Below are 23517 nucleotides of genomic sequence, written 5' to 3' on the forward strand. Positions count from 1 at the left end.
AATGCAGCCTGCACTTCCTGTGCAGAATTCAAACACCCTCACTCCGTCACGCACACACATAAAGCCTCCTCTTAACAAAAGGCACAACTAACTCTCCCAACAAGTCAGCTTGCAGAGCAGAAAGGAGGCAATGAGCAGCGAGGTGTGGTTTCCTACAGTGGGACTGCTGGCATGGCTATGCTGCCTCAGTATGGGGCCCGTTCAGGGGGGAAAGGTGCTGGTAATGCCTGTGGATGGAAGCCACTGGCTCAGCATGAAGATACTGGTGAAGGAACTCAACCATAGGGGCCATGAGGTTACGGTTCTGGTACCTGAAAGCAGCCTGTTGATGAAAGGCTCGGACAGCTACAAGACTGAGATCTACAAAGTACCATACACCCAAGCTGAACTGGATGAAAATTTCAAGAAGCTCAGGGATGGATTGTTCGACAAGGCACCTGGAATCCAAGATATGTTTGTCAATGTGCAGCGTTTGGTGAACTTTACCTCACTCCAGGTGACTGGTTGTGAAGGTTTGCTGGATAGTGAGCCTTTAATGAGTCAACTGAGGGGAGAAGGTTTTGATCTCATGCTTACAGACCCCTTCCTTCCCTGCGGCTCTGTCCTGGCAAAAATGTTCTCCATTCCAGCTGTTTATTTTCTGCGTGGGCTTCCATGTGGACTAGATATTGAGGCTAACCACTGTCCCTCTCCTCCTTCCTATATTCCTGCATCCTTCTCTGGTAATACAGACCACATGACCTTCCTACAGAGAGTGAAAAACTTGATGATGACTGCTTTGGATTCCTATTTGTGCAAAGTAATGTATCAACATTTTGATGACCTGGCCAGCAGGCGTTTGGAAGAAGGTATGACTTATAAAGAACTTATAGGCCACGGGGCTATCTGGCTTCTCAGATATGACTTTACTTTTGAATGGACCAGACCTCTCTTGCCAAACATGGTTTTAATTGGTGGGATCAACTGTGCAAAGAAAGCTCCACTGCCAGCGGTGAGTATGTAAATAAATATATGCAAGGGCAAACATGCATGTATCCCATCTGGACTCACTTAAACCTCTGAGCTCAATCAGGCTAAAGCAAACTGCAAACTTTAATGTAATGAAAGTTTACAAAGAACCAGAAGAGCTCTGCCAATCTGTTCATTCAGGCACAAATTTGAGACTTTTCTCTCTGCAACAGCTATTTTTTTGTCAACTTGTGTTGTCAAAATTTAAAGGAACGTTTTACTAAATTTAGCGTTTGCATAAATGCTTGCTAATAGATACAAAAGATACACATTTTTGGCATTAGCAAAATATTTTCTTTGTTGTAAAGGAAAATCTCCACAAATTATTTTCCTGAACCAAAAAACCAAATGCACATCTGAAGTAAATGTGAGCTTAAATATGTGTCAAGAGAAGCATCAAGAGAATTTTATAGATTGGTTTGTTTATTCAAGATTTGCTTAATAAACTTGAGTTAGAACTGGTTTTTCTGCTTGTGCGGATGATTCAGTGATCCAGACTTCTGGACTACAGCCAGCACACTCTTGAGAAAGAGATGAGGGGCACTGTTGTGTCAACAGGGATCAAATACTTGCAAACACGATAGTTTTTTTTTTTATAGGCACAAAGATATCTGTTCTTGAAAAATTAAAAATGGATGGCATTTGATACATCTAATGTTTTTTAAAAGAAATCCTCTAAAGTTTTATAAGAAGGTTGCAGCGTTTAGAAATGGAATAAAGTAATGCCTGAAATTCAAATTTGTGCCTTATTGTGCCAATTTTTTTATATATATATTTTTTTTTACATTTCTTGAGGTAATTTTAATGTTTTCTCTAACCTCCGTGCAGGACTTGAAGGAGTTTGTGGATGGCTCAGGAGATGATGGCTTTATTGTCTTCACACTGGGTTCAATGGTATCCAACATGCCCGAGATGAAAGCTAAACAGTTCTTTGATGCCTTTCGGCAAATTCCTCAGAGGGTAAGGATAAGCTCGTTAAATAACTTTACAATGGTTCAGTCTCATCAATCAACTTTTTTTGACTGTCCTTTATACTCTCAGTGTTAATTAATAATTTTTAACTTCACAAACAAGACAAACAGTAGTACATTAACCAGAGATTTTCACTCTCTGTAAGTATGCTAAAGGTCTGATCAGGCCTTTGGACTTTGTCCTCTGCCTTTATGGGAACATGCCAAACCTTTCATTCATTAGCTCAGCAGTTTCAATCTGTTTAAAATGTGGTGTTCTGATTTGTGTTTCAGGTTGTGTGGAGATACACCGGTACGCTACCCAAGGATGTACCCAAGAATGTCAGAGTTATGAAATGGTTACCTCAGAATGATCTCTTAGGTGTGTTTATATACTATGCTAAAATATACTACATGCTAACCCTATTACAACTGTCAACATGTTTGCAGTGGATTAGATCTGTAATTCTGTGTCTGTACTCCCCAGCCCATCCCAATGCTAAAGTCTTCATGACTCATGGAGGTACCCATGGCATCTACGAAGGTATTTGTAATGGTGTTCCCATGCTGATGTTTCCACTTTTTGGGGACCAGACAGACAATGTTCTACGCATGGTGTCCCGTGGTGTTGCAGAGAAGCTCAGCATATTTGATATGTCAACTGAAACACTGGTGGCTGCACTGAAGAACATCATCCACAAAAAAAGGTGAGGCAGTTGAATCCTGGATTAACTAACACAGTAAATGAGATGCAATGAGACAGTTTAACTGAGTTGAGATCTGTGATAAACTGTAGTTGTAAAAATTGTCAATAACTTAATGCCATAGAATCTCTTGAAACCCAAACATTGCTTCCCCTCAGTTACAAAGAGAGAATGGTGGAGCTGTCTGAGATACATCTGGACAAGCCTGTTCCACCAGTTGACTTGGCTGTTTTCTGGACCGAATTCGTCATGAGACACAAAGGAGCCGCACATCTGAGGGTAGCTGCACATGATTTGAACTGGATTCAGTACCACAGCTTGGATGTCTTTGGCTTTTTTGCTATCGTTCTCATAACTGTTTCTTGGCTGACACTGAAATGCTGCCTGTTTTGCACCCGCAAGTGTTGCGGAAAGAGAATTGTAAAAAAGAAATCTGAGTGATGTCTTTCACAAAGTGAAGGGTATGATCAACGTTTTTGTGTGGTGCTGAGTGTGTGTTTGTCATGTGTATGTGTGTATGTAAAATCTCAGCCATTTCTTCATTTGGCTGGAACACGTGTAAAAATTATGCTAGCAGTAATTGTTTGAAGCCACCAATGCACCCCATAAAACAAAATTCCAAACAAATGTATTTTTTTTTTTTTGTACACTTGGCCATAAATTTATGTGTAACATTACAACAAGCTAAAAGCAATTATCATGCATGCAAAGACCTCCTTTAAGGTCTTTCCAATTTGTACACGCCATACTAGTTTAATCATCTGATTGATGGGGAAATTGTTTTACTGGTCTCAGTTTTTTTTTCCAAAAGCCACATTTCATACAGACAATACACACATTTGCTCACTAATTTTGTAGTTTTACTTAGATTTTATATCTAACATATTTGTCACATACATAGGTGTTCATAATTTTGTTTGATTCATAAAAACTATCTAAGTAACATGTCAAACAATGTGAGCCAGGTATTGGTTAAAGACGGTAGCTAATTGCTAATCTTGCTAGTTAGCAAGCTAACAGCATGTGATATAGTGCTTAGGAATGTGATCTGAGATGATGTAAAAAGCAAGGCATTGTGGGACTACTTGACTAAAGATTAACACTAGCGTGGAAGTAGACATTGCTCTTTAGTTTATATTTCACTGAATATTATACTGAGTGTTGTGTCTGTATTACAGTGCAGAAACAACATTTTCAGTTTTAAAGCTTAATCAAAATGTGGCTCATGTGAAGAAAACTTGTAATGACAAAAAGTGATTCAATGTCCTAACAAAAATATGTTATGACTAGCTTACATAAATAACACAGAAATGGTTGCTTCTGGTAAACAATATCTTTATATCACATGTCTGAACATGCAGTTTTCTAGCTGCTCAAGTTTTCTTGAGTGAGAAAAACTGTTGTTCCTGTCCCCAGCAGTAGGTGAAATGAAATTGGGCCACTTTTGCACTACATGAATGTGTCGCGCTCCCTTAACAGAAGGATGAGAAAAATCTGGAAAGGTTTCATGGGTAGCTTGTTGAGATAACTGGACCCATTTCTCATAGCTATTGACACTGTTTATTTTCTGTTTTCTCATATTTTGTGTGAATTAGTTATTAGTAGTCCTTGTTTCGACTGCAGTAGCAGTCATCATAGTGTTCTCAGTTTGAAGAATCAGAAAGACCCGAATTTTCACAATCTCAACTCAAGCCTCAGAAATTTCATTGAGTTTCGAGCAAAAGCTACATTGTGAACTCTGAACCACGGCCCTCAGTTCCTATAACCATTTTAGCTCCTTCTCCGAGGCAGGGTCTTTTCTGGGTTCCATGGGAACACATATGACGTAGGTGTTTGGTGATTGGTAGCTACACCCCTTGTCTGAAATGTTTACTCATACAACACGGACACAACCGGCACATGTTTAATAAGTTAAACTTACACGTAGTCTCCTTTGTCTGCGGCGCTCTGCTCTCCTTCTTTCCTTGATGAAACGAAGAAATATCGCCCGCTGCTCGATTCTTCGTCTCCTGACTCTCACTGTGTGCTCTTCCAGCCTCGATCTTAGACGCCTGATGTGATCATCCATGATCAATATTACCGTCATGCAGACCTTAACATGGTGGCCTCCTCGCTCTCCATATTAGCTTCTTGGTGGTGTTGTTTTGTTTTCTTCTCTCCTTACTTTTCGCGGGTTTTGTTGTTGAGTGTGGCACTACAGTAACACGTCACTGTCGCAGACGGTTGCGTCACAACAGTCCCAACAGTCCCAACAGTCCCAACCAAGGTCCCCGACTCATGTGCGAATGCAAAATGAAACAGTTCCCCTGGGGAAGGATAGTTCTTATAACTAAATTCGAGGTGGACAGTTCTTAGAACTGCGTTCTTAGAACTTTGTGTCCGAATGAGCCTTTTGACATGGAACTGATAATATAAATTCACAAAATAGCATTTGCTAAAATGGCTATTAATCTTTTGAGTACTGAGTACTTTTTAACCCTGCTTGCCTGTCAAGAATCCTTATAATTCTCCACACTGAGCACTAATAAGAATAAGAATTCCTTTATTTGTTCCACAGTGGAGAAATTTTCACATTGCAGCAGCAAAAGATAAAAACAATAAAAATAAATAAATAAAAACAGCAAAATCCTAAAAGAAAATCCAATAACAAATTAATATGTTTAAATGACATTGGACAAAAAAATAAGAATTGTATTTGTCCAACCACAACCAAACTTTTAAGATACACAAAAACATGTTAGTCCGAACGGAATTGTATGAAATTGAAAACACTAATTAGACAAATACACTATAGGCTGTGTAGGATCTATAGGCTCACCACACATCAAAAGTTCCATCTCTTGCATCTTTTTGTAAAAGCACATGTATATATTAAGACAGCCAAATTCATAATAAAGTGCCCCTCATTTATGTAGTTTTCTGTTTCTGTTTTCAGAAGGCTGAAATTACTGAAAATCAGCCCATTAACACAACATGTAGAATCTCTGTCACTTAAAACTACTTCCAGACTGTTGCTCTGCTTTTATAGAACCTGATAACCCTCCCCTTCATGTACAGTGGGAGAAAGACGGTGCTCAGATTAAATGGTCAGGTAAAACTTGTGGTTTGGTGACAGCATGAAGACACAAAATACTGATGATACTTATTAAGCCATCATTGTACCCATTGTACAATTCATCCAGATTGAACAAAGACAGCTCGGACTAACATATTGCAATCTGACGTTGTAGATAACAGCAATAACGGTGTTGCTGGGAGGAGCAGTATCAGTTGCTCCCTGTGGCCAAACCATTGCACGGGTTAAGGTTACTACTACTTTTGTTTGCTTGATATTGGATTTGTTGGATAATTTGGAGTTGGATAATTCACAGAAAATCTGATTAATTTGTTTATTATATGTTGCCTTCACACTTTGTTTCATCAAACAGCAAAGAAACACCTCTGTTACTTTATGTTAACAACGTGACTGATTACTTCCAAAAGTAATTATGCTACCTGGAAGCTGATGAAAAAGGTCAAGTACCTTCATAGCTGATGTTTGCTTGGGTTCAACCAAAAAAGTTGCTATAGATTCATTATCTACCAGCCAGTTATCTTTCCTTTGAAGAAGGTTTTTCCAGTCCGCCATTGTAGAAGAATTTGCACCTATGATCCTGCCTGTTTTGTGTCAGTAAGATAATTTAAATCAGTGTCATCATATTTCAGTCATGGAATTTCGACATAACAAAGAGCTAAAGTGTTGAGGTGGTATTGGTTTAAAACTGTCCTTCCACACTTATGCTGGTAAGTTTTACAGTTTGTGGTATGTATACGTGCACCATAGTTGATGCATCTCTTGCTGTTTTGGTATTTCTCTCTGCCGACCTTGTAGACGCTGGGGTCGTGTTGGTAGAGACCTCTTTTTTCTTTTGTGTTCGTCTTCCTCTTCCTCAGGAAACTGGCTTCATGCACAAACAAAGATCATGCACTGTATAAACCGCTGAAGCTGAATTTCTCACCACCTTCACAGCACTTGATTTCACTGCACAACATTTAGCGTTTTGACATAAACAGATGCATTCCAACTCATTTACTCAAATAATGTTTTTTAAGAGTTCTTCACCAACAACCTAAAATGAGAAGTGAGCACCTAGTAGGAACATTTTAGTAGGAACTAATACACTAAAAATGATTAAAGAAATAAATTAAAGAAAAGTGAGGATTGTCACCACCCCTGCATGTCCAGCTACACAACTGTTTGTTCACTAGACCGTTTTTACTCCTTCATTTGCGTCAGTACCTCCATTACAACACAGATGCTGTGCTGGAAGAACTTTGTATTATAAGGTACTGCGGCATGCACTGTTCTCTGTGACTGCAGGTGAGGGAAAGTAGTAAGTCAATCAGTTGCTACAGTATGCAGCAGCAATCCTTGTCAATATTGACAAAGATAATATGTGATGAGGACTGGCTAAGTTAAGTGCGACTTACATGCGCTACAATAGCCTTTAATGCCACCTAGTGGGCAGCAGATACAATGCACGGAAATCTGGTCTGGTTCATAAAAGTCCCTTAAAAAGGAGTTAAATATCACTCACTTAAAGTCTCGACTAGAATTTCTACTTATCTACAGTCAGGATATTCCAGTTCAAGTAAGTCCACAAAGAGAGCTGCTAACATTTGTATCAAACATTAGAAGGTCACAGTCAAGTTCAAAAGTTATTTTCTAATGTTTGCCTCAAAGGGGTGGGTGGGGGGAAATAGAAAGACTGCAGGGGATAGAAAGTACCATGAGGTGAGGTGGAAAGTGAAAGGTTTTCTTTTGGTTAACGTGGCCCAAATACTATTTCCCCTCAGAATATTTTTACCTTCTACCTTATATCTTCCTTTAAAGTGATAATAGTAAACACACAGCAAACAATCTGCCAAGTCTGAGGTGGACAAACAGACAGGACCGAAACCATTGATGTTAAATATGATCGAAAGTCATTGTTTTTTTTAAGAAATGTATTTTTTTTTAATCCAACAATTTAAAGGAATAAAATCAAGACGACAAAGAAATAATCTGTCATTCAAAATGAATAACACATCAGAGCAGATAACAGTTTTTTGAAAATAGATGTAAAACAGACATTTCTGAGATGTCTCACATATGCAGCAGTAGCCAAAATGTGATTGCAGCTCCTGCCTGTACATGAATGTTTTTGACACCTGCCCACAAAGTTTCCGTTTGTGAGTTTGGAGGATGACTAGAAAAGGTGTTAGTGGGGGTACTGCAAGCCAGACTGTTCAGCCTTCCCTTCCACAGAACCATGATACGCACATGCAGCATCTTTTGTGTCCTTCTGCTGGTCACCCTTACTGGTAAGATCAGGCGAAATCCTTCTAAAATATAAGTGAGTCTAAATGATAAAAATCATAGCAGATTTTTAAGGATGAATCCCTCCCTTTGTATTTACTTTTGTTATTGTCATGATTCTTCTATTATCTGTGTATTGATTTGACTTTTTTTTTTATATGAAAGGGGCTACTGAGAGTGGTATAGTAGGTGGTAGGGTTGCAAAGCCCCACTCCAGACCCTACATGGCATCACTCCAGGAGTCCATGAACCATAGATGTGGTGGGATACTTATTCGGGAGGACTATGTTCTAACTGCAGCACACTGCAAGGGGTGAGTTTAGGTCACACTTAATAGTCAATAAAAATATACTAATTATTCAGTCACCATTTTATTTTCAGAATTATTTGTTTTCTATCAAAGACCATCGTAATGATTTCTAATAATTTTTTTTTAATACAAAAATCGTGTGGGATATTCTCTCTACATAACAGTGATTTTTAAAGCACTAAACACAGATGTGAACGACAAAATCACGACAAATACGACAAAATTATTTGTTCTTGTTTTTCAGTTCTGAACCTATGATTGTGGTACTTGGAGCACATGACATTACGAAAAAAGAGAAAAGTCAGCAATCGATCCACGTGGCAAAGTACCACCAGCATCCAAAATACAACGGACTAGTCGACTATGACATTATGTTACTTAAGGTAAGCTAAAAACTGTTGAAAAGTAAATCTAACAAACCAGTTTAAAAAAAAAAACCAGTCTCTGTCAAGTATATCTTTAGTTGATTTTAATCACTTAAGTGTCACTTGTTCAGGTCTTACATGATCTCACACATTAGAACTGAAGTGTTGACGTTGTGGGTGTGAACTGTCTCCCCCTCATACTGCTGCTTGACAAGAAATCCATACTTAAACTCAAATGAAAAGTGAACCTTTTAATGAAATACACATCTTAGTGACATGAAGACTCTTTTCTCTTTCACAGTTAAAAAACAATGCCACACTGAATAAGTTTGTGAAGCCCATCGGACTACCTAAGAAAGATGGAAAAATTCCCGCCAACATTAATTGTGCTGTTGCCGGCTGGGGCAAAACCGGAGCCAATGAGCCTGCCTCAGATGTTCTGAAGGAGACCACAGAGAAAATGCAATTCAGTTCTGAGTGCAGAAACCTTTGGAAAGAACATTTCATTAGTCAGCATATGGTTTGCACCAAGCATAACAAGAGGAAAGGAGGGATATGCCAGGTAATGATAGAACACATACAGCTCATGAACAAATGAGAAACAAACTATTTCATACAATAAAATGCACAAATCATGCTGCTAAAAGAAAATATCACAAACTGCATTTTTATCTATGAAAAAACAAGTGCTGTCCTCTGGCAGGTTTAACAATTAAGTCTTTCTGTTGCCTTTTTTTCTAGGGGGATTCCGGTGGGCCACTAATCTGCAACAGCAAGCCTCAAGGCATAACTAGTTTTACTGTAGCAAATGACTGTGAGAATCCTTATCCCCATGTCTTCACTAAAGTCGGTTTCTTTATTCCCTGGATAAAGACGGTAATGAAGGAATAGGGCAAAATGCTGCTTGAGCTTTCTTCATTTGCTTATGAAATAACAAAGCTTAGTAAAATGTGTAGAAAAACTGATGCAATAAAACAACATTTTAGCTTACATGTGTCTCTTCATTTCTGAATTTTATTTTTTACCAATTATTTGTGCAAATTTATCAGCAATTTACATAATTACTTTATTATTTTATTTGTTTAGTTATAAGAACTATTTTATTTGTTGCTAGTCAGAGCAAGGGGTGAGGATGAGTTGTTTTCAGTAGGGGTGGTGGCTGACTTGTAGCGTAAAAACCAACAGATGCGATGATCAAACCACAGACCACTGCTGTTGCTTTTCATGACCATGTCAGTCATAGTGCAAACTTTTGAAATTGAACCTCTTCCTGTCTGTGAAACCCGCCATCTGCAGGGAAAGTAAAAGTAAATGAAGGTCTTTAAAGGAACAGTTAGCTTTAAACTTACACTTGAACTCAAGTGAACATTTCCATTTACCAAAATGTTCTTGTCAAAGTGATTTGGAAATCATTTAGCGAAAATGCTAAACTCACCTGACTTGGATCTTTGGTGAAATATCTCTTCTCTATTACCTGTTATAACATGAGACATAAGACTTAAAACACATACTTATAGGTATGCTGAAAAAAGACAAATTTATTTAAATGTAAAAATGTGCTCATAGATAATAAAGGTAGGGTAACATTAAATTCCTAAACAACACATAGTGGTCGGCCACCCCCACTAAAACGAAACAGCACGGTTATACAGTAGAATAACAACATTTCTATGGAAATTAGGCTTTAGGATATTTAGACAGCATACGAAAGAAGGATGAAGTGCCCTAAATTGTTGTATTGTGGACGGCTGTGAGGTACAGAGACCTTCTTGCCTTGTTAATGACCACATCCGGCATCAGAAAATGTTGAAAAAGATCAAAAAACATTTCTGCTTCCTGATGACTGAGTCACAGAGCTCGGGTTTCTCACCTTGTCAAAGAACCTGCTAAGTTTCACAGCATTTGATGTACCTGCTGCAAGGTATCTTGGGTTGGTGCAATCCTGAGAAAACAATGTATGAGAAAACAATGTAGCGCTACAGCTGCAAACTTTTCTTTTTTTTTTTTTTACCCCAATCACAGTTTTATATGTAGGAAATGTTGCAAATATTTTTCAAATTTCATATTAATGGTCCTTGTCAACAAACAACGTCACAGTGTGGTCCTTAATCATATCACTGTGTCACCAAAGTCTGATTTTTATATAAAAGATTTTATATAAAAGATAAAGATTTGATTGCTACAAAAACTGTGGCAGTGGGCCTCATTCACAAACATTGCATGTACAAGAATATGTATTTGAACATATAATTGAATATTTTATGCATTTTTACATTAACTGCAACTAATGCATGAGTCAGATGCATCTCAGACTCATTCATGGCTATTGTCATGCAAGTATAATCCAGCATCATCTGGCCTCCAATTTAAATTTAAAGTTTTATTTGAATTGTAAAGTTTATTCGAATAAAATGTGGGATTCATGTTATTCTGATTGCACTGTGCTTGTTTATAACAATGAAACAGAATAATCTTATAATTTGGAGTCCCATCTATAGATGGTTGGTCAGTAACAGCGAGTCTCTATTGCCATCATAGGCTGAGAGATCCTGTAGTCACCCTGTTCCTTCTTTCTTCTCCTTTAGTCCATTCTTTTTTTCTTTTCTCTTGAAATTATCATTGACATCTCAGAGGAAACTCCTCATCCTTTTTCTCTTCAGGGGCAATGCTTTTGTCTTAGAACCACAACACTGATTTTCCCACGATCCCTCTTTCATGATCGCAAACAGCAGGGAAGTGACAGCTACTTTTGAATCACAAATAAACACATGGTGAAAAGAGATAAATTTCCCCATGTAATTTGGCACAAAGATAATGAACATTAATGAACAATGCTTGCGGTGCAGGTACACATGCAGAAGAGCAAAAAAAAAAAAAAAAAAAAAAAAAAACCTACAAGATTTATCTCCTCTGCATTGAAATCTTCAGATAGGAAAGCCGTCCGGGTGAGAACTTCACTGCGTTTGTTCTCTGGAATCTGGTCAAACTTGGTTCCAATCAGAAGTAAAGGCACTGGGTTCTCAGCAAACTGCTCCCTGTCATAGTCCCTGCAGCCAGAAAAAGAAATGAAACTATTCGATTCACTCATCAGTATCTCATTTTGACAGCTATGTAAGTGTGTCAAAGTATTGCCTCTGTGAAAACAAATAAAGCGCTGCGTACCCATTTGAGACTATAACTCCCGTCGGAGAGGAATCCTTATTCAAGGCTTCCAGTGACCAGCGGTAGAGATTCTGGGAAGATTTCTTATTTGTCAAATCGTGTACCAGTATAATTCCTACAAAATACGCAAAAAGAACAGAGCATATTATAATAACATATCAGATCTTTTGATATTACATTTGTTTGAATAATCGTATAAAATCCACTTTACCATTAACTGAATTGTAGAAGACTGCTCTGGTGCTTTTGACACTGCTGGCACTGCCAATAGATCCTCCAACATCCCAGAGTTCAATGTAGAAGGTTTTCTCCTCTGGGGTTCCCTCCTTATAGTCTTGAACCTGTAGTTGAATCATTTTTGTTAGTTAATTGTTACTTATTGTATTCCTCTTTTAAATATCTGTGTGTGTAACAATTTGAATAAGTTGAGCAATATATTAGAATGCTACAGTGTCTACAAGTCTTGAGTCTAATTCATTTTGGGATCAAGTTCAATTCCAGCATTATTCATTTAAAGGGCAAACAGCATAACTTATCCAAACTGAATTAGACACAGAGGTATTTAACCTACCCGTACATCCACAGAGCAGCCAACAGTCCAAGATGGATTTCCTAAAACTTGATTCTGGCATAGAAGATGGACCAAGGAAGACTTGCCTACCCCTGCAGATGACAAGAAAATAGAGTGGATAAGTGACAGCTTATGGGTACGATCTTTAGCTTGGCGGATCACAGTAATAAGTTCAGTTTCTTCCGGTTTTGATGGATTGCTCTGACAGTCTTATGGTGAGTAATCAAGAGTGCAGGGTAACCTTAGCTATTTCAATTCAGTTTCTTCGCGTAACATTAATGAATATCTTCAACGACCTGTTGAGTCAGAAACTTAAATTCGGCATACCTATTTCCTTACCTATTACTATTCCCTCCTTAACAAAACCTAGTTTTGTTGCAACTTTTAGCATTGAGTTTATTATGTGTTAACTTCGAACGAAGTGTCAAAGTACGTAAGTTAACACATAATAGGAGCCGTAATTCCTTCAAAATTATGCGCCACTTGCCGGAGTGCCCTAATCTGAATTTATCAGTATCGTTACAGACGACACGCTAATTACCAGATGACTGAAAGAGTCACTACAACAGATGGATCGTTTGTGACTCTTAATTAAGGTTTAGAGAGTATGTGAACCGGGAAATTTGAGTACACGTTCAAGAAATGTCTAAATGTATTTTCAATTAAGGAGACTTGTAAACAGTAAGGTTATAAATTGGACATAACTCACCGGAATCTCCCAAAACTAATACCTTTACCCTGTCAAGAGAAGCCATTTTTTATGTTAGAGTGTCCCGGAAGAAAACATTAAAAGCTCCGCCCAAATCACCCACTTATTTGCTCTGATTGGTTAAAAGAAAAAACCCTCCTCTTTATTTAAAAGAAAAACAGAGTCACTCGCTAAGGTAGCAATCAATCAAAATGCTTTATTTCTATTGGCTTTTAAGTGTCTTCCGTTTTACGTGGCCAATCGGAATTTAAGAAGCGCAGTGGATACCGCTTCGTTTATTCTTCCGGGGTATTCTACTTAAACTAAGTGGTGAAGTATGTAAGCTAACTTTGCAGTTTAAAGGTTCTGAGGAGCAAGATTGTTAATCGGGTTAATTATTCGCAGTGTTTATTTCAGACAAATTGAGCGTTTAACATTACTCTGAAATGACGTAAGGAAGGGGTTCCTGTATGTTACTGGTGGAATAGAAAGATTAAAGGGTAAGACTAGGTGTTAACCGACTAAAGGCTAAAGACACACGATTCATATTAGGAGTTATTTAGTTTACATAAGGTAGTTTCTTCTAGTTGTGTTATAATACAATCGCATTATTAACTTACGAGTGTCGCAAATGCCTGGTAACTGTTTAATGGTTGTATCCTGACCAGTAGCTATGGACAACTTGTTACATTGGTCGTTGTTACAGTTCTGGAGAAAAACGAAACATAACACAGTAACACCTATGACCAAGTACTTCACTGCAATTCTGTGACCTCCTTTGGAAGGAGTAGCTAGCTAACGCCAAGCTAAATGAAGCTGCTACTTGAAGTTTATCTTGTATAGGTGTCAGGTTCGGTAATATTGGCCGCCATTTTGAGTAGGTAGGCATACAGTAACTGGTCTCCTTCTAGGTTCAGAGTTGTCCATCACATCAGCTGTTTGAGCAATGTCTCCGCAGAAATTAAATTTAGCAAAGAAGTAATATTTCCTGTCACCAGAGTGTTGTCTGTGTATTAATGCATTTCTCTTTTAATCTGAACTAATTTTACATATAATTGATGTCATCTACATTCTGTTTTATGCCTCTGTAACTTCTCCAGCCTATTTCCCTGTTGTTCCTGCTGTATAAGTAGACAATGGGCCAGCATTTTTAAGTCTCATTGTCTCAACAGCAGAAAAATGATTGAACCAGAGCTACTAACTGAGGTCCCAGCATCGCTGAAGCGGCTCGCCAAGCAGGTCGTAAGGGGGTTTTATGGCGTGGAACATGCCTTGGCCCTGGATGTACTGATCCGTAATCCATGTGTGCGCGAGGAGGACATGCTGGAGCTGCTCAAGTTTGACCGTAAACAGCTGCGCTCTGTACTCAACACCCTGAAAGCAGACAAGTTTGTCAAGTGCCGCATGAGAGTAGAGACGGCTCCTGATGGCAAAACAACACGCCACAACTACTATTTCATAAACTACAGGTTTTATTTTATTTTTGTTGTTGTTTTTTTGTGGTTGCATTTGACAGCAGATGTGTTGGACACATGAAGTCTGAATCTCTAATTTTTCTTTTTTTTTTTTTCTCTTCGTTTTAAGGGTACTGGTCAATGTGGTCAAGTATAAACTGGATCACATGCGACGGCGCATTGAGACAGATGAACGGGACTCCACCAATCGAGCTTCCTTCCGGTGTCCCTGTTGCTTCTCCACCTTCACTGACCTGGAAGCCAACCAGCTTTTTGATCCTATGACAGGTAAACACTGAACACTAACCATCTTGGCCCTGTAGCATCTTTGTAGTTTTCATTAAGCGAATGGAAACTTTGGTAAGATGTCATGACGTGCTTTCCAAAGGAGGTCACAGAATTGCAGTGAAGTACTTGTTGATAGGTGTTACTGTGTTATGTTTCGGTGTTCTCCATAGCTGCCTTACATAGCAACATGCTAGGATAAACTATATACAAAAAGCATGCTTTTGAACCAAAGGAAGTAAAATCCTGACTGCCATTGTACATCAGTGAGAGTTTTTCTAGCACTGGTAAAATTCAGAAGACAAGAGACATCATTTGTGCTATGAGACTTTTTTTAAAAACCCAAATTTAAAATTAGATTTGCATCTGTAGATATATTTAAGTTTGACCTACCAGCTTTACTTTTTAGTCTTCTTACTAGCTGATAGTATATATATTTTTGTTTTATTTATTGAATAGAAAACACAACTGCAACTACACGCTGACCTATAGAAAAATACCAGTTTTAATAATATCCTCTCACTCAAACAAATAGCTGGTTAAAGTGCTTTTAAAACAAATAAAATCAAATATGTCCTATGTTATCCCACTTTAAAGATGGGTAGGGATATCTAAATAACACATTTTTAATAAGATCTGATATTTGTGCATCTCAGAAGATTACTTGTTTTTATAAAAAAATGTTTGGTGCTTGTTTTGTTTATAATATGGTAGTAAAGAAACACTGAGTATATTCTGAGTTATTGATCTAAGAGTAAATTAATGCCTTATCACCAGTGCAGCAGGTGCAGTGCATGTCACACATCAGGAGAGGTGGCTTTGTCTTACAATCTTTTGTCTCTAGTATAAATTTGACATGCAGAAAGTTGGGTAGACACTATCTGATCTGATAGATGCATCTGTTAATAATCTTGGCACATTATCTGTAGTGTGTTGGGTGAATGACCTCTAGATGGCAGTGACATCTCATGCTGAAAAGGATTCACAAAAACAAGTTGATTTACTACATCAAGTAGGAAGTAAACACATCCTATTAGACAATTACACGTCTGAATGTTTGTTTTTCTTCATGTTTGTTTCACACTCTAATACACTGGCTTTCAGTGGAGGCTAACAGCTTTCCAAAACGTTGCTTCTGAAAGTACACGATGCCACTAATAGTTGCCCTCAGGGTGTGCATGCTTTTGACTTGGTAGTAAAAGAAGCAGCTTAGACGTGTGGTGGAGATATAATGTTGAGCTGCAGTCACTTGAGTGGACACAGGTTCACACTTCATTTTCCAAATCATTGGTTGATTGAAATAACATCATGACCAATTTTTGCTTTCTTACGAATACAAATCAATTAGGTTCTCTCCATTCTGCAATGTTTAATCGTTCATGACTTTAGTTGCATTGTCAAAGTCTGACAAGGAAATATTCCAAAAGGTAAGCTGTGTTCAGTGGTAGAAGCATTAACAGGGGAATGTAAACATTTAGGGAAACTACTATGAGCAGCAGTAACCAAGACCCAAAGAAACGTGGCTAAACGGGGACTGTATAGTTTAGTGGTATGATTGCCATGTCTCGTGTGGGAGATCTGGATTCAAATCCCCTGCATGGAAGGTAATACCTCCAGTAGGTGTCCTTAGGCAAGATCCCCTTATCTTATCTGCCTACCTGTAAGTCGCTTTGGATAAAAGCGTCTGCCAAATGTATAAACATAACATAAACATAAAATTGAGAGTGAAGGCTAAGATGCAGCATTTTAAACATCTCATGAATATCTTTTGTATAAAAAAAGACTAGTTTGGACTCTCTTAGTTGGTAGTCTTTAACTAGAGAAGGTGTATTATTCTGTGGCGGAAAAGCTGTAACTTTATTGTCAAAATGGTTCAACCATGCATGCAAATATTTTGAAGCAAGCAAAGAGCTTATGAGCATGAGACCCAGATTAGATGAAGACCGTGTGCTCCTCTAACATCTAAATACTGCTATATTTTCACGTAGTGAGTAGTTGTAATCCTCAAAACAACACAAGATGGTTGGCAAATGTGGGATTTCAAAACTGATTAAATTTCTAATTTTGACAAGTAGATCAAATGTAGACTTTTCACTAGAGCTCCTATGTGTGATGGCCTTGTTATTCTCAGAAGAATGCATCACAAAGATGTGCTATGTTTCTGAAAAAAAATCATGTAAATGTTCATTTAAAAGACTGTCGTTCTTTTTGTTTGTTGCAAAAGTTATGATGCTTCTTTTTGCAATCAAAAGTAAAGTCTCATAAATGTAACGCAAGTTACGTGGAAAAAGAAAGGCAACTCCATTAGATACCAAGTCAAACAGGAAGCAATCTACCAGTCTGAAGGGGGATTTCCAGTCATCTAACAGTGTTTATAGTTTATACAAGCCTTTAAACTAAGCTCACATTTAATTTTCAATAAGTAAATTGTAAATATATATTTGTAAACATCAGAGAAACATCTGTTTTGAAGGCATTTCAGTGAGAAAATGAAGAAATTATGAGGCTTGCAAATGCAGTCTTACTGGACTGTTGCACATTGCCTACAATAGCCATGTAAAGAGGAGCAGAATGGACCTCCCAGATTTTCTTTCAACTTTGTTTACCGTTAAAATGACACAGAAAATGACATTAATGGATTATTAGTTTAATGTTTAATGTTTGAAAGAATCAATCCTCCTGGCTTTCTTGTATTTTGTATCTGTCAGCATCTTCAAAGTGACTAATTTACAAAACCTCTTGCCAAGTCCTGCATTTGTCTTTTGTTTCAACATATTGCTGCTGGTCTCTGTTCATGCTTTGGAGGCAGTAACTCTGCTGTCCGACAGAGGCTGACAGAATAGCTGCTTGGTATTCTGATTGACTGGTTGCCTCTGCAGGGCCAGCAACACTCAGTGTGTTCTCATGGGGATGGGAAATGACACTGTTGGTCTTACAGCTCAATCTGGCCCACAAAGGAGAGCCAAAACCCTGCAGCTCTGAATTTCACAGTGTGCTGCATGAATGCTGTCATACATGTTTTAAAGCTGCATTCAAAACATGTTCTTTTAGTTTTCTCGTGAAGGGGAATCTTTGCAAAGGTTTGCCATATCTTCAATTTACATAAGAAAATGGTCTATTTCTGATGATAATCCAGTTTGTCGTCATATTCATTAATATAGGGTATTGACTTCTTTTTTTTTCCTTCTTCTTCTCTCTGCCTGAGACGCACAAACATGCATGCACGCTTGCGCTCTTTGTCTCTCTCTCTCATATGCACACGAAGAAACAAAGCAGACGTGGGGTCTGTGCTAACGTTGGAACAGATCCCATTATTGAAACTGAGATCAGCGAGAGAAGCAGATGGTCAAATGTGCCCTCCGCTCACTGGTAAGAAGTGAGGGGTGAGGCACAGTGTTCTGCAGTCCTTAAAATACATTTAACTGTTTCTGAAATTATACCCAGGCAGAGATCAACACTGTTGAGTAAAACTGTTTTCTTGTAACTTTTGTTATCCGCTGTGCCATTTTGTGCGAATTGAAACAGGCTTTTTTTTTTTTTTTTCAGTACTGATCAGCCTTAGTCTTTCGAGATAGGCTGCCAGACTGAGAGCTTAACACTGTCACTACTGCACATTATCACTTTGGTTTCACAAAGTCTGGCAGCATACTTGTGGGTAACACACTGCCTAATGTGCATGCCCAAATTTTGGTCTCCCATGGTTTTGCTTCCTCATCCTCGTAAACTCTTCTTTACCTGCAGGAACATTTCGATGTACTTTCTGCCAGACAGAGGTAGAAGAAGATGAATCTGTTTGTCCTGATGGCAGGACACTGGTGGCACGCTTTAATGAGCAAATTGAGCCCATCTATGCGCTCCTACGTGAGACGGAAGACATCAACTTGTCCCATGACCTGCTGGAGCCTGAACCTGCTGAGATCCCTGCTCTGAAACAGAGGTCAGTTCCCAACAAGTCTCACAGCAATATACCATTTCTCACCTCAGTCAGTGTCTTATTGGAGTTCATCTCTGCTTATCAGCAGTAATGGCAGCAGAAGTTTTGACTTAACTTTTTGTTCATTACTTTTTAATATTTTGATATTTGATGGAAAATTTTCCTGTAGCCGTGAACGTGCTGCAGCTTCTGGAGCAAACGCTCAACATCGTGAAGCCTGGTCTAACAAAGGATCATCATACGCTGACCTATATACCCAGAATGTGGTAATCAATATGGATGAGCAGGATGACCAACAGAAGCAGGACAAGGAGAGCAAAGCACCTAAGGAACGGCCTGTTTGGTTGACCCACAGCACCGTACAGGGTGCTTACAGCGAGCCTGATGCCCTCAAAAACCGTAAGTGAATTGTTCTTTGCATTAGGCCCAACTGTTTGTAACAATGTTAAAGATACATAATTTCAGCTCAGTGTCATGCATTTCAGTATGTGGAATTGTTTTCTCTCTCTAATATATAGAGTATGAGATATAAGTATGAGAATACTTATGTTTTGGTTCTGTTTTTTTCAAATTTCATTTGGTGAGGCAAAATGGAATCGGCACCCCTTCCTGCTAAAAGAGTGCCTTGCAGAGACTGCTCCATCGCGATCGTTTACCTAATATGTGCTGGGTTTTGTGCATTAATTCTGTTCAGACATGCTGTTGTACCACGTGGTTCAGCTCTATGGCAATTGTGTTGCTCTTAATGGCTGTTGGTATTGTCATTGGCAGTCGAGAGGGATTTTGATTTTTATAGCTGTTGATAATGCCCCTTGGTCAGAGAAATGTCCCGAAATGAAGCAAAGGGACAGGTGCTAGCTGTTTTGTATGATTAAATTATATGTTTTAGCATTTCTGACCTTATTCACCGACGCAGTGTGCATTTGTCCCCTTGGGCAGATAGCCCATCAAACATCTTATCTGTTATCACATTTCGTTTTGGCCTTTCAGCAGGTTTACAATTTGGGGATATTCAGCTTGAAAGGACTTGCAGTTTAACTAAATTACTGAACCTGCTGCAGTGACACAGTTGATTTTATCCTGTTTAATTATATAAACTCCTCTGTGAGTAAGAAGGTGTTGAATTTGAATCATCTCCGATTCTCACTTGCTCTTTTCTGGTGTAATTATAAATTAATTGCTGCTTGTCCATGGCAGGGTGTATCAAACACACTGGATTTTTTCAGAATATGCTAAGATGGGGACAAGATTGACTTTGAAAAGAAGAATTCAGACCCACATCTTTTGGGGTTTTTTTTTCTACAAAGCAAGCAGTTAAAGGTCATAAAGGTGAAGCCAGGCTATCACAGGTTAACCAAGGTTATCTCCCTCTGTCAGAGTGGTCCATCAGTAAGCTATTTCATGCTGGCATTGTTTTGAGAACAAAGTGCACGCTGCAATCAGACCTGGTCAGACTTCCATTCTACCATAATTGCTTAATTGAAAGAATCAGAGACTTGATTAGTATACAGCTGGGCAATGATTGCTCATAAATTGAATCCATTCTTGTGGAAATTACAAACCCTTTGTCTTCTTAGCATTATGTCTCTATGATATGCCTCTGCATCTGTCTTTGAAGATCTCGATGTTGTTTGGTGCTTGGAAAAAGACATGGCATCACATTTTACTATGATTAAAGGAAAGCTCAAGTCCAGGTAGTCGTATGCAGTAACTTAGAGTTGCCAATAATATATCTGCACTAGTCTGTACAGCGTCTGGGTCAGGTTGTTCAGGGTATCCGCAGGGTATTAAAAAGTCTTAAAATGTCTAAAATCCAATAATTTGAAATGAAAAATTATCTTAAAATTTCATAAAATGTCTTAAATTCAATTTTGGAAGGTCTTATAAATATATCAACGGTACATTTATTTAAAACGAATGCAAACAAATTCAGACTTGCTTTTAGTAATTTCCATTTTTGAGGACGCTATAACATAACAACAAAACGGAACTGATCGAGCACAACTAGGTGTTTTGATGAAGCGGCGGGTCACCGGCAGCACGGCGCACCCAGCATGTGTTCACACCCAGGCAGGTGTCTCCCGTCCGTGTGCGCTGTTACCGTCACGTAAACTCCGATCTGACTACATATATTCTCTGTCACAGAGACAAGCTGCTGTTGCATATAAGCAACGTCCCGTTAACGATGTATTTTCCTCTGGATTCCGCTCAGGAAAGAGAGCAGTCTAACGTTAGTCAGTCTAACTGACATATGCGTGAAATTGATGAGAAACCCTAAATTAGTACACAATTTAAATCGCATTACTGTGCACCATGTCACCTAATGTTACTATAATTACTGTATTTTCATGTCTCCATTAATATGGGCCTTCACAATCTACTTCTTCTTCATCCCTTCGTTTACATAGAAGTGTTGCAATTCAAAAATGAGGTGAGGGGGCGAGTTAACAGTAGAACCAATAGTAGTTCACAATAGAGAGGCTTATGGAGTTTTTAGTTAGGTTAAACATTTTGTATTCCAATGTAAAAGAGCTGTAAAAGAATAAAAAAAAATACCATGCTTTGCAAGTAAATCCGGGCCTCCAAGTTTCCTTCATGCCTTTTGTACGTTTTTGCTAGTGTGGTTGTGAAATGGGTCTTAAATTGTATTCATTATGGTCTTAAAAAAGTCTTAAATTTAACTTGTTGAAACCTGCAGAGACCCTGTTGTTTTCTGCTTGACACACCAAATTAAAAACTGTCTCTATGGGAGCCGTCTGGGTCCCATAGAGACAGTTTTTAAGGGGCAAGCACTTAAAATGAAATATATACCAGCAGGATACTCTGATTGGTCAGCTGCTGATCGGATCAGTCGATTTTAATATAAGACAGCAAAAAGCCACTCGAGATGCAAAGATGTCTCTGGTGTGAAAAGTTTTCACTGTGAGTCAGGAGGGGCCAGAGCAATTTGTTTTGTCTGTAAGGCAAAAACAATCTCAGAGGAACAAGCACCAACATGTGTGGGACAACCAACATTTGAACCACATTCGTCCTCTTGGATATTTCCACTTTGATGAAGCTAACAGTGGGAGGGGGGGTCATGCAGTCAGTCACACAATTGTGTCACCTTTATGTATTACGATGTGTAGTAAAAGCTATAATATCATGTTAAAATGGGTTTAAACTGTCTTTCCTTTTCAGCTTGATTTTATTGAAATGTCCTGCCCTCTCCTGGAGCACTTAATGTTTAGATTTAATGTGAGAGAAAGTTAAAAGACCTGCACCCTGATGTGTTGGTAGAGATGTATATGAATGAAGCATCTGTCAAACAGTCTTAAGTCGAACCAATCAGATTAATAAACCTCTACAAGCTGAGCAACACAGTAAATGGGAGGCGTCGTCGTTGTTAGTTGTCACACCTAAAATCCATCTGTTTCCCGCTCTGAATTTTAGGATTTTGGTGTTGCATCCTGTATAGAATTAATTTACATTGCAAAATTAGGTTATTCTTGATCAATGAATACTTTCTCTTCAGTTAATTTTTGTTGTTCACCCTCCCAGAAATCAGGTTGCCCATGTTTAAAACTTATTATATTCTGTGTGTTATAATTGTTCTATGTTAGCCTACACCTTAAAATTTCTCATTTTTAAAAATGATTCTGGTTTCCACAGGTGGAGACGCTGTACCCGGAGCCCTGGATGGAACAGCTGGTCAGGGAACAGGTCAGACGGATGAAAATGAAGAAGTAATGCGTGCTCTTCTCATCCATGAGAAGAAGGGTGTCGTTGGTGCAGCTGCGGGTGGAACAAGTGCCGCTGCCAAGGGTCTCGTCTCCGCCACAGCTAATGCTAGTGACTCAGAGAGCGACACCAGTGAATCGGATGACGATTCTCCCCTGGTTCCTCCAACTGCCACAGCGACTCAGCATCGTGGCAACGAAGAGGACGAAGAAGAGGACGATGACGAATTTGAGGAGGTGGGGGATGAGCCAATGGTGATGGTGGGAGGTCGACAATTTACATACAGGGAGGTGAGCCAGAGGCCTGAGCTGGTGGCGCAGATGTCTGTGCAGGAAAAAGAGGCCTACATTGAAATGGGACAAAATCTCTTCCAAGACATGTACTTCTGAACACAATGTCAAAAAATATCACTGCACACAACTTCTCAAGAGGAAAACATGATGCTGCTCAAATCGCTTCAGTTTATGTCAGGAACAACATGCTCTGACAGTGTCGCTTCTGTGATCACACCTGTAGTTTTTCAAAGTCCCCAAACCAAAAGGGAGCTGGATAGCTGCAGCGTGCCAATTCTCTTATGTTTTTCTTTCATTTCAGTCATACAGTTATTAAATCAGCTGTCTACACACAAACTTAGCCTATGCCTCCAGTCAGTTGTGTTGAATTGGCATAATGGGTTTATTATTTGAGAACTGCCAAAATATTTGGAGGCACTTTGCAGTGCTGGGGCTGAACACATTGAAGGACTGAACAAGCTGCTGTCTGAAGTGAAAAGAACATTTTCCGTTTCTTCTGGAATAATTCAGCAGACTGGATTTAAAAGGTCACCTCATGCAAATACAGAGGAAAAAAAAAAACACGGGTAAATTGTTAAGGTCAATAGTAAAACTTTTGTAATTTTTGAGTAGGCTGTAATAAAAAGATATTGCCATACAATCAGAAGAATAAATGTGTCTGTATAGATGGAAACCAATTTAGAGAGAAACATGAGGATACAGTGTACAAAAACATGGCTTACAGGCACAAGAAGA

The 23517-nt window shown here is 38.7% G+C and overlaps 4 protein-coding genes across 7 annotated transcripts; 3 read left to right on the forward strand and 1 right to left on the reverse strand.

Moving 5' to 3' along the window:
* Positions 1-9: 9 nt before the first annotated feature.
* On the forward strand, positions 10-3291 carry LOC140319622 (UDP-glucuronosyltransferase-like). The gene is made up of 5 exons (XM_072397333.1): positions 10-991; positions 1837-1968; positions 2253-2340; positions 2446-2665; positions 2821-3291. Exons 1-5 carry the CDS (start codon positions 131-133, stop codon positions 3101-3103), a joined length of 1584 nt encoding a protein of 527 aa, XP_072253434.1. The 5' UTR covers positions 10-130; the 3' UTR covers positions 3104-3291.
* Positions 3292-7795: 4504 nt separating this feature from the next.
* LOC140319607 (granzyme B-like) lies at positions 7796-9566 on the forward strand. Its single transcript, XM_072397303.1, has 5 exons — positions 7796-8005; positions 8166-8313; positions 8555-8693; positions 8977-9237; positions 9417-9566. The coding sequence occupies exons 1-5, from the start codon at positions 7954-7956 to the stop codon at positions 9564-9566; spliced, it is 750 nt and encodes a 249-aa protein (XP_072253404.1). The 5' UTR covers positions 7796-7953.
* Positions 8912-13183, reverse strand: rabl3 (RAB, member of RAS oncogene family-like 3). Of its 2 annotated transcripts, XM_072397304.1 has the most exons (8): positions 13118-13183; positions 12409-12500; positions 12049-12178; positions 11838-11952; positions 11572-11722; positions 10546-10617; positions 10111-10149; positions 8912-9965 (listed from the first exon to the last, which is right to left on the reverse strand). In XM_072397304.1, the coding sequence occupies exons 1-8, from the start codon at positions 13161-13163 to the stop codon at positions 9909-9911; spliced, it is 702 nt and encodes a 233-aa protein (XP_072253405.1). In that variant the 5' UTR covers positions 13164-13183; the 3' UTR covers positions 8912-9908. The 2 variants fall into 2 exon arrangements, with proteins under 2 accessions (XP_072253405.1, XP_072253406.1); XM_072397305.1 differs by lacking the exon at positions 10111-10149.
* A 211-nt stretch (positions 13184-13394) lies between these two features.
* gtf2e1 (general transcription factor IIE, polypeptide 1, alpha) lies at positions 13395-23330 on the forward strand. Of its 3 annotated transcripts, none has more exons than XM_072397306.1 (6): positions 13395-13596; positions 14269-14565; positions 14681-14838; positions 18577-18772; positions 18939-19168; positions 22421-23330. In XM_072397306.1, the coding sequence occupies exons 2-6, from the start codon at positions 14276-14278 to the stop codon at positions 22876-22878; spliced, it is 1332 nt and encodes a 443-aa protein (XP_072253407.1). In that variant the 5' UTR covers positions 13395-13596; positions 14269-14275; the 3' UTR covers positions 22879-23330. The 3 variants fall into 3 exon arrangements, with proteins under 3 accessions (XP_072253407.1, XP_072253408.1, XP_072253409.1); XM_072397307.1 differs by having other exon boundaries at positions 14272-14565; XM_072397308.1 differs by having other exon boundaries at positions 13417-13435.
* The last annotated feature ends 187 nt before the right edge of the window (positions 23331-23517 follow it).

Source organism: Leuresthes tenuis, unplaced genomic scaffold (genome assembly GCF_036924035.1).
Source record: "Leuresthes tenuis unplaced genomic scaffold, fLeuTen1.0.hap1 SCAF_12, whole genome shotgun sequence".
In the NCBI taxonomy this organism is placed as follows: Eukaryota; Metazoa; Chordata; class Actinopteri; order Atheriniformes; family Atherinopsidae; genus Leuresthes; species Leuresthes tenuis.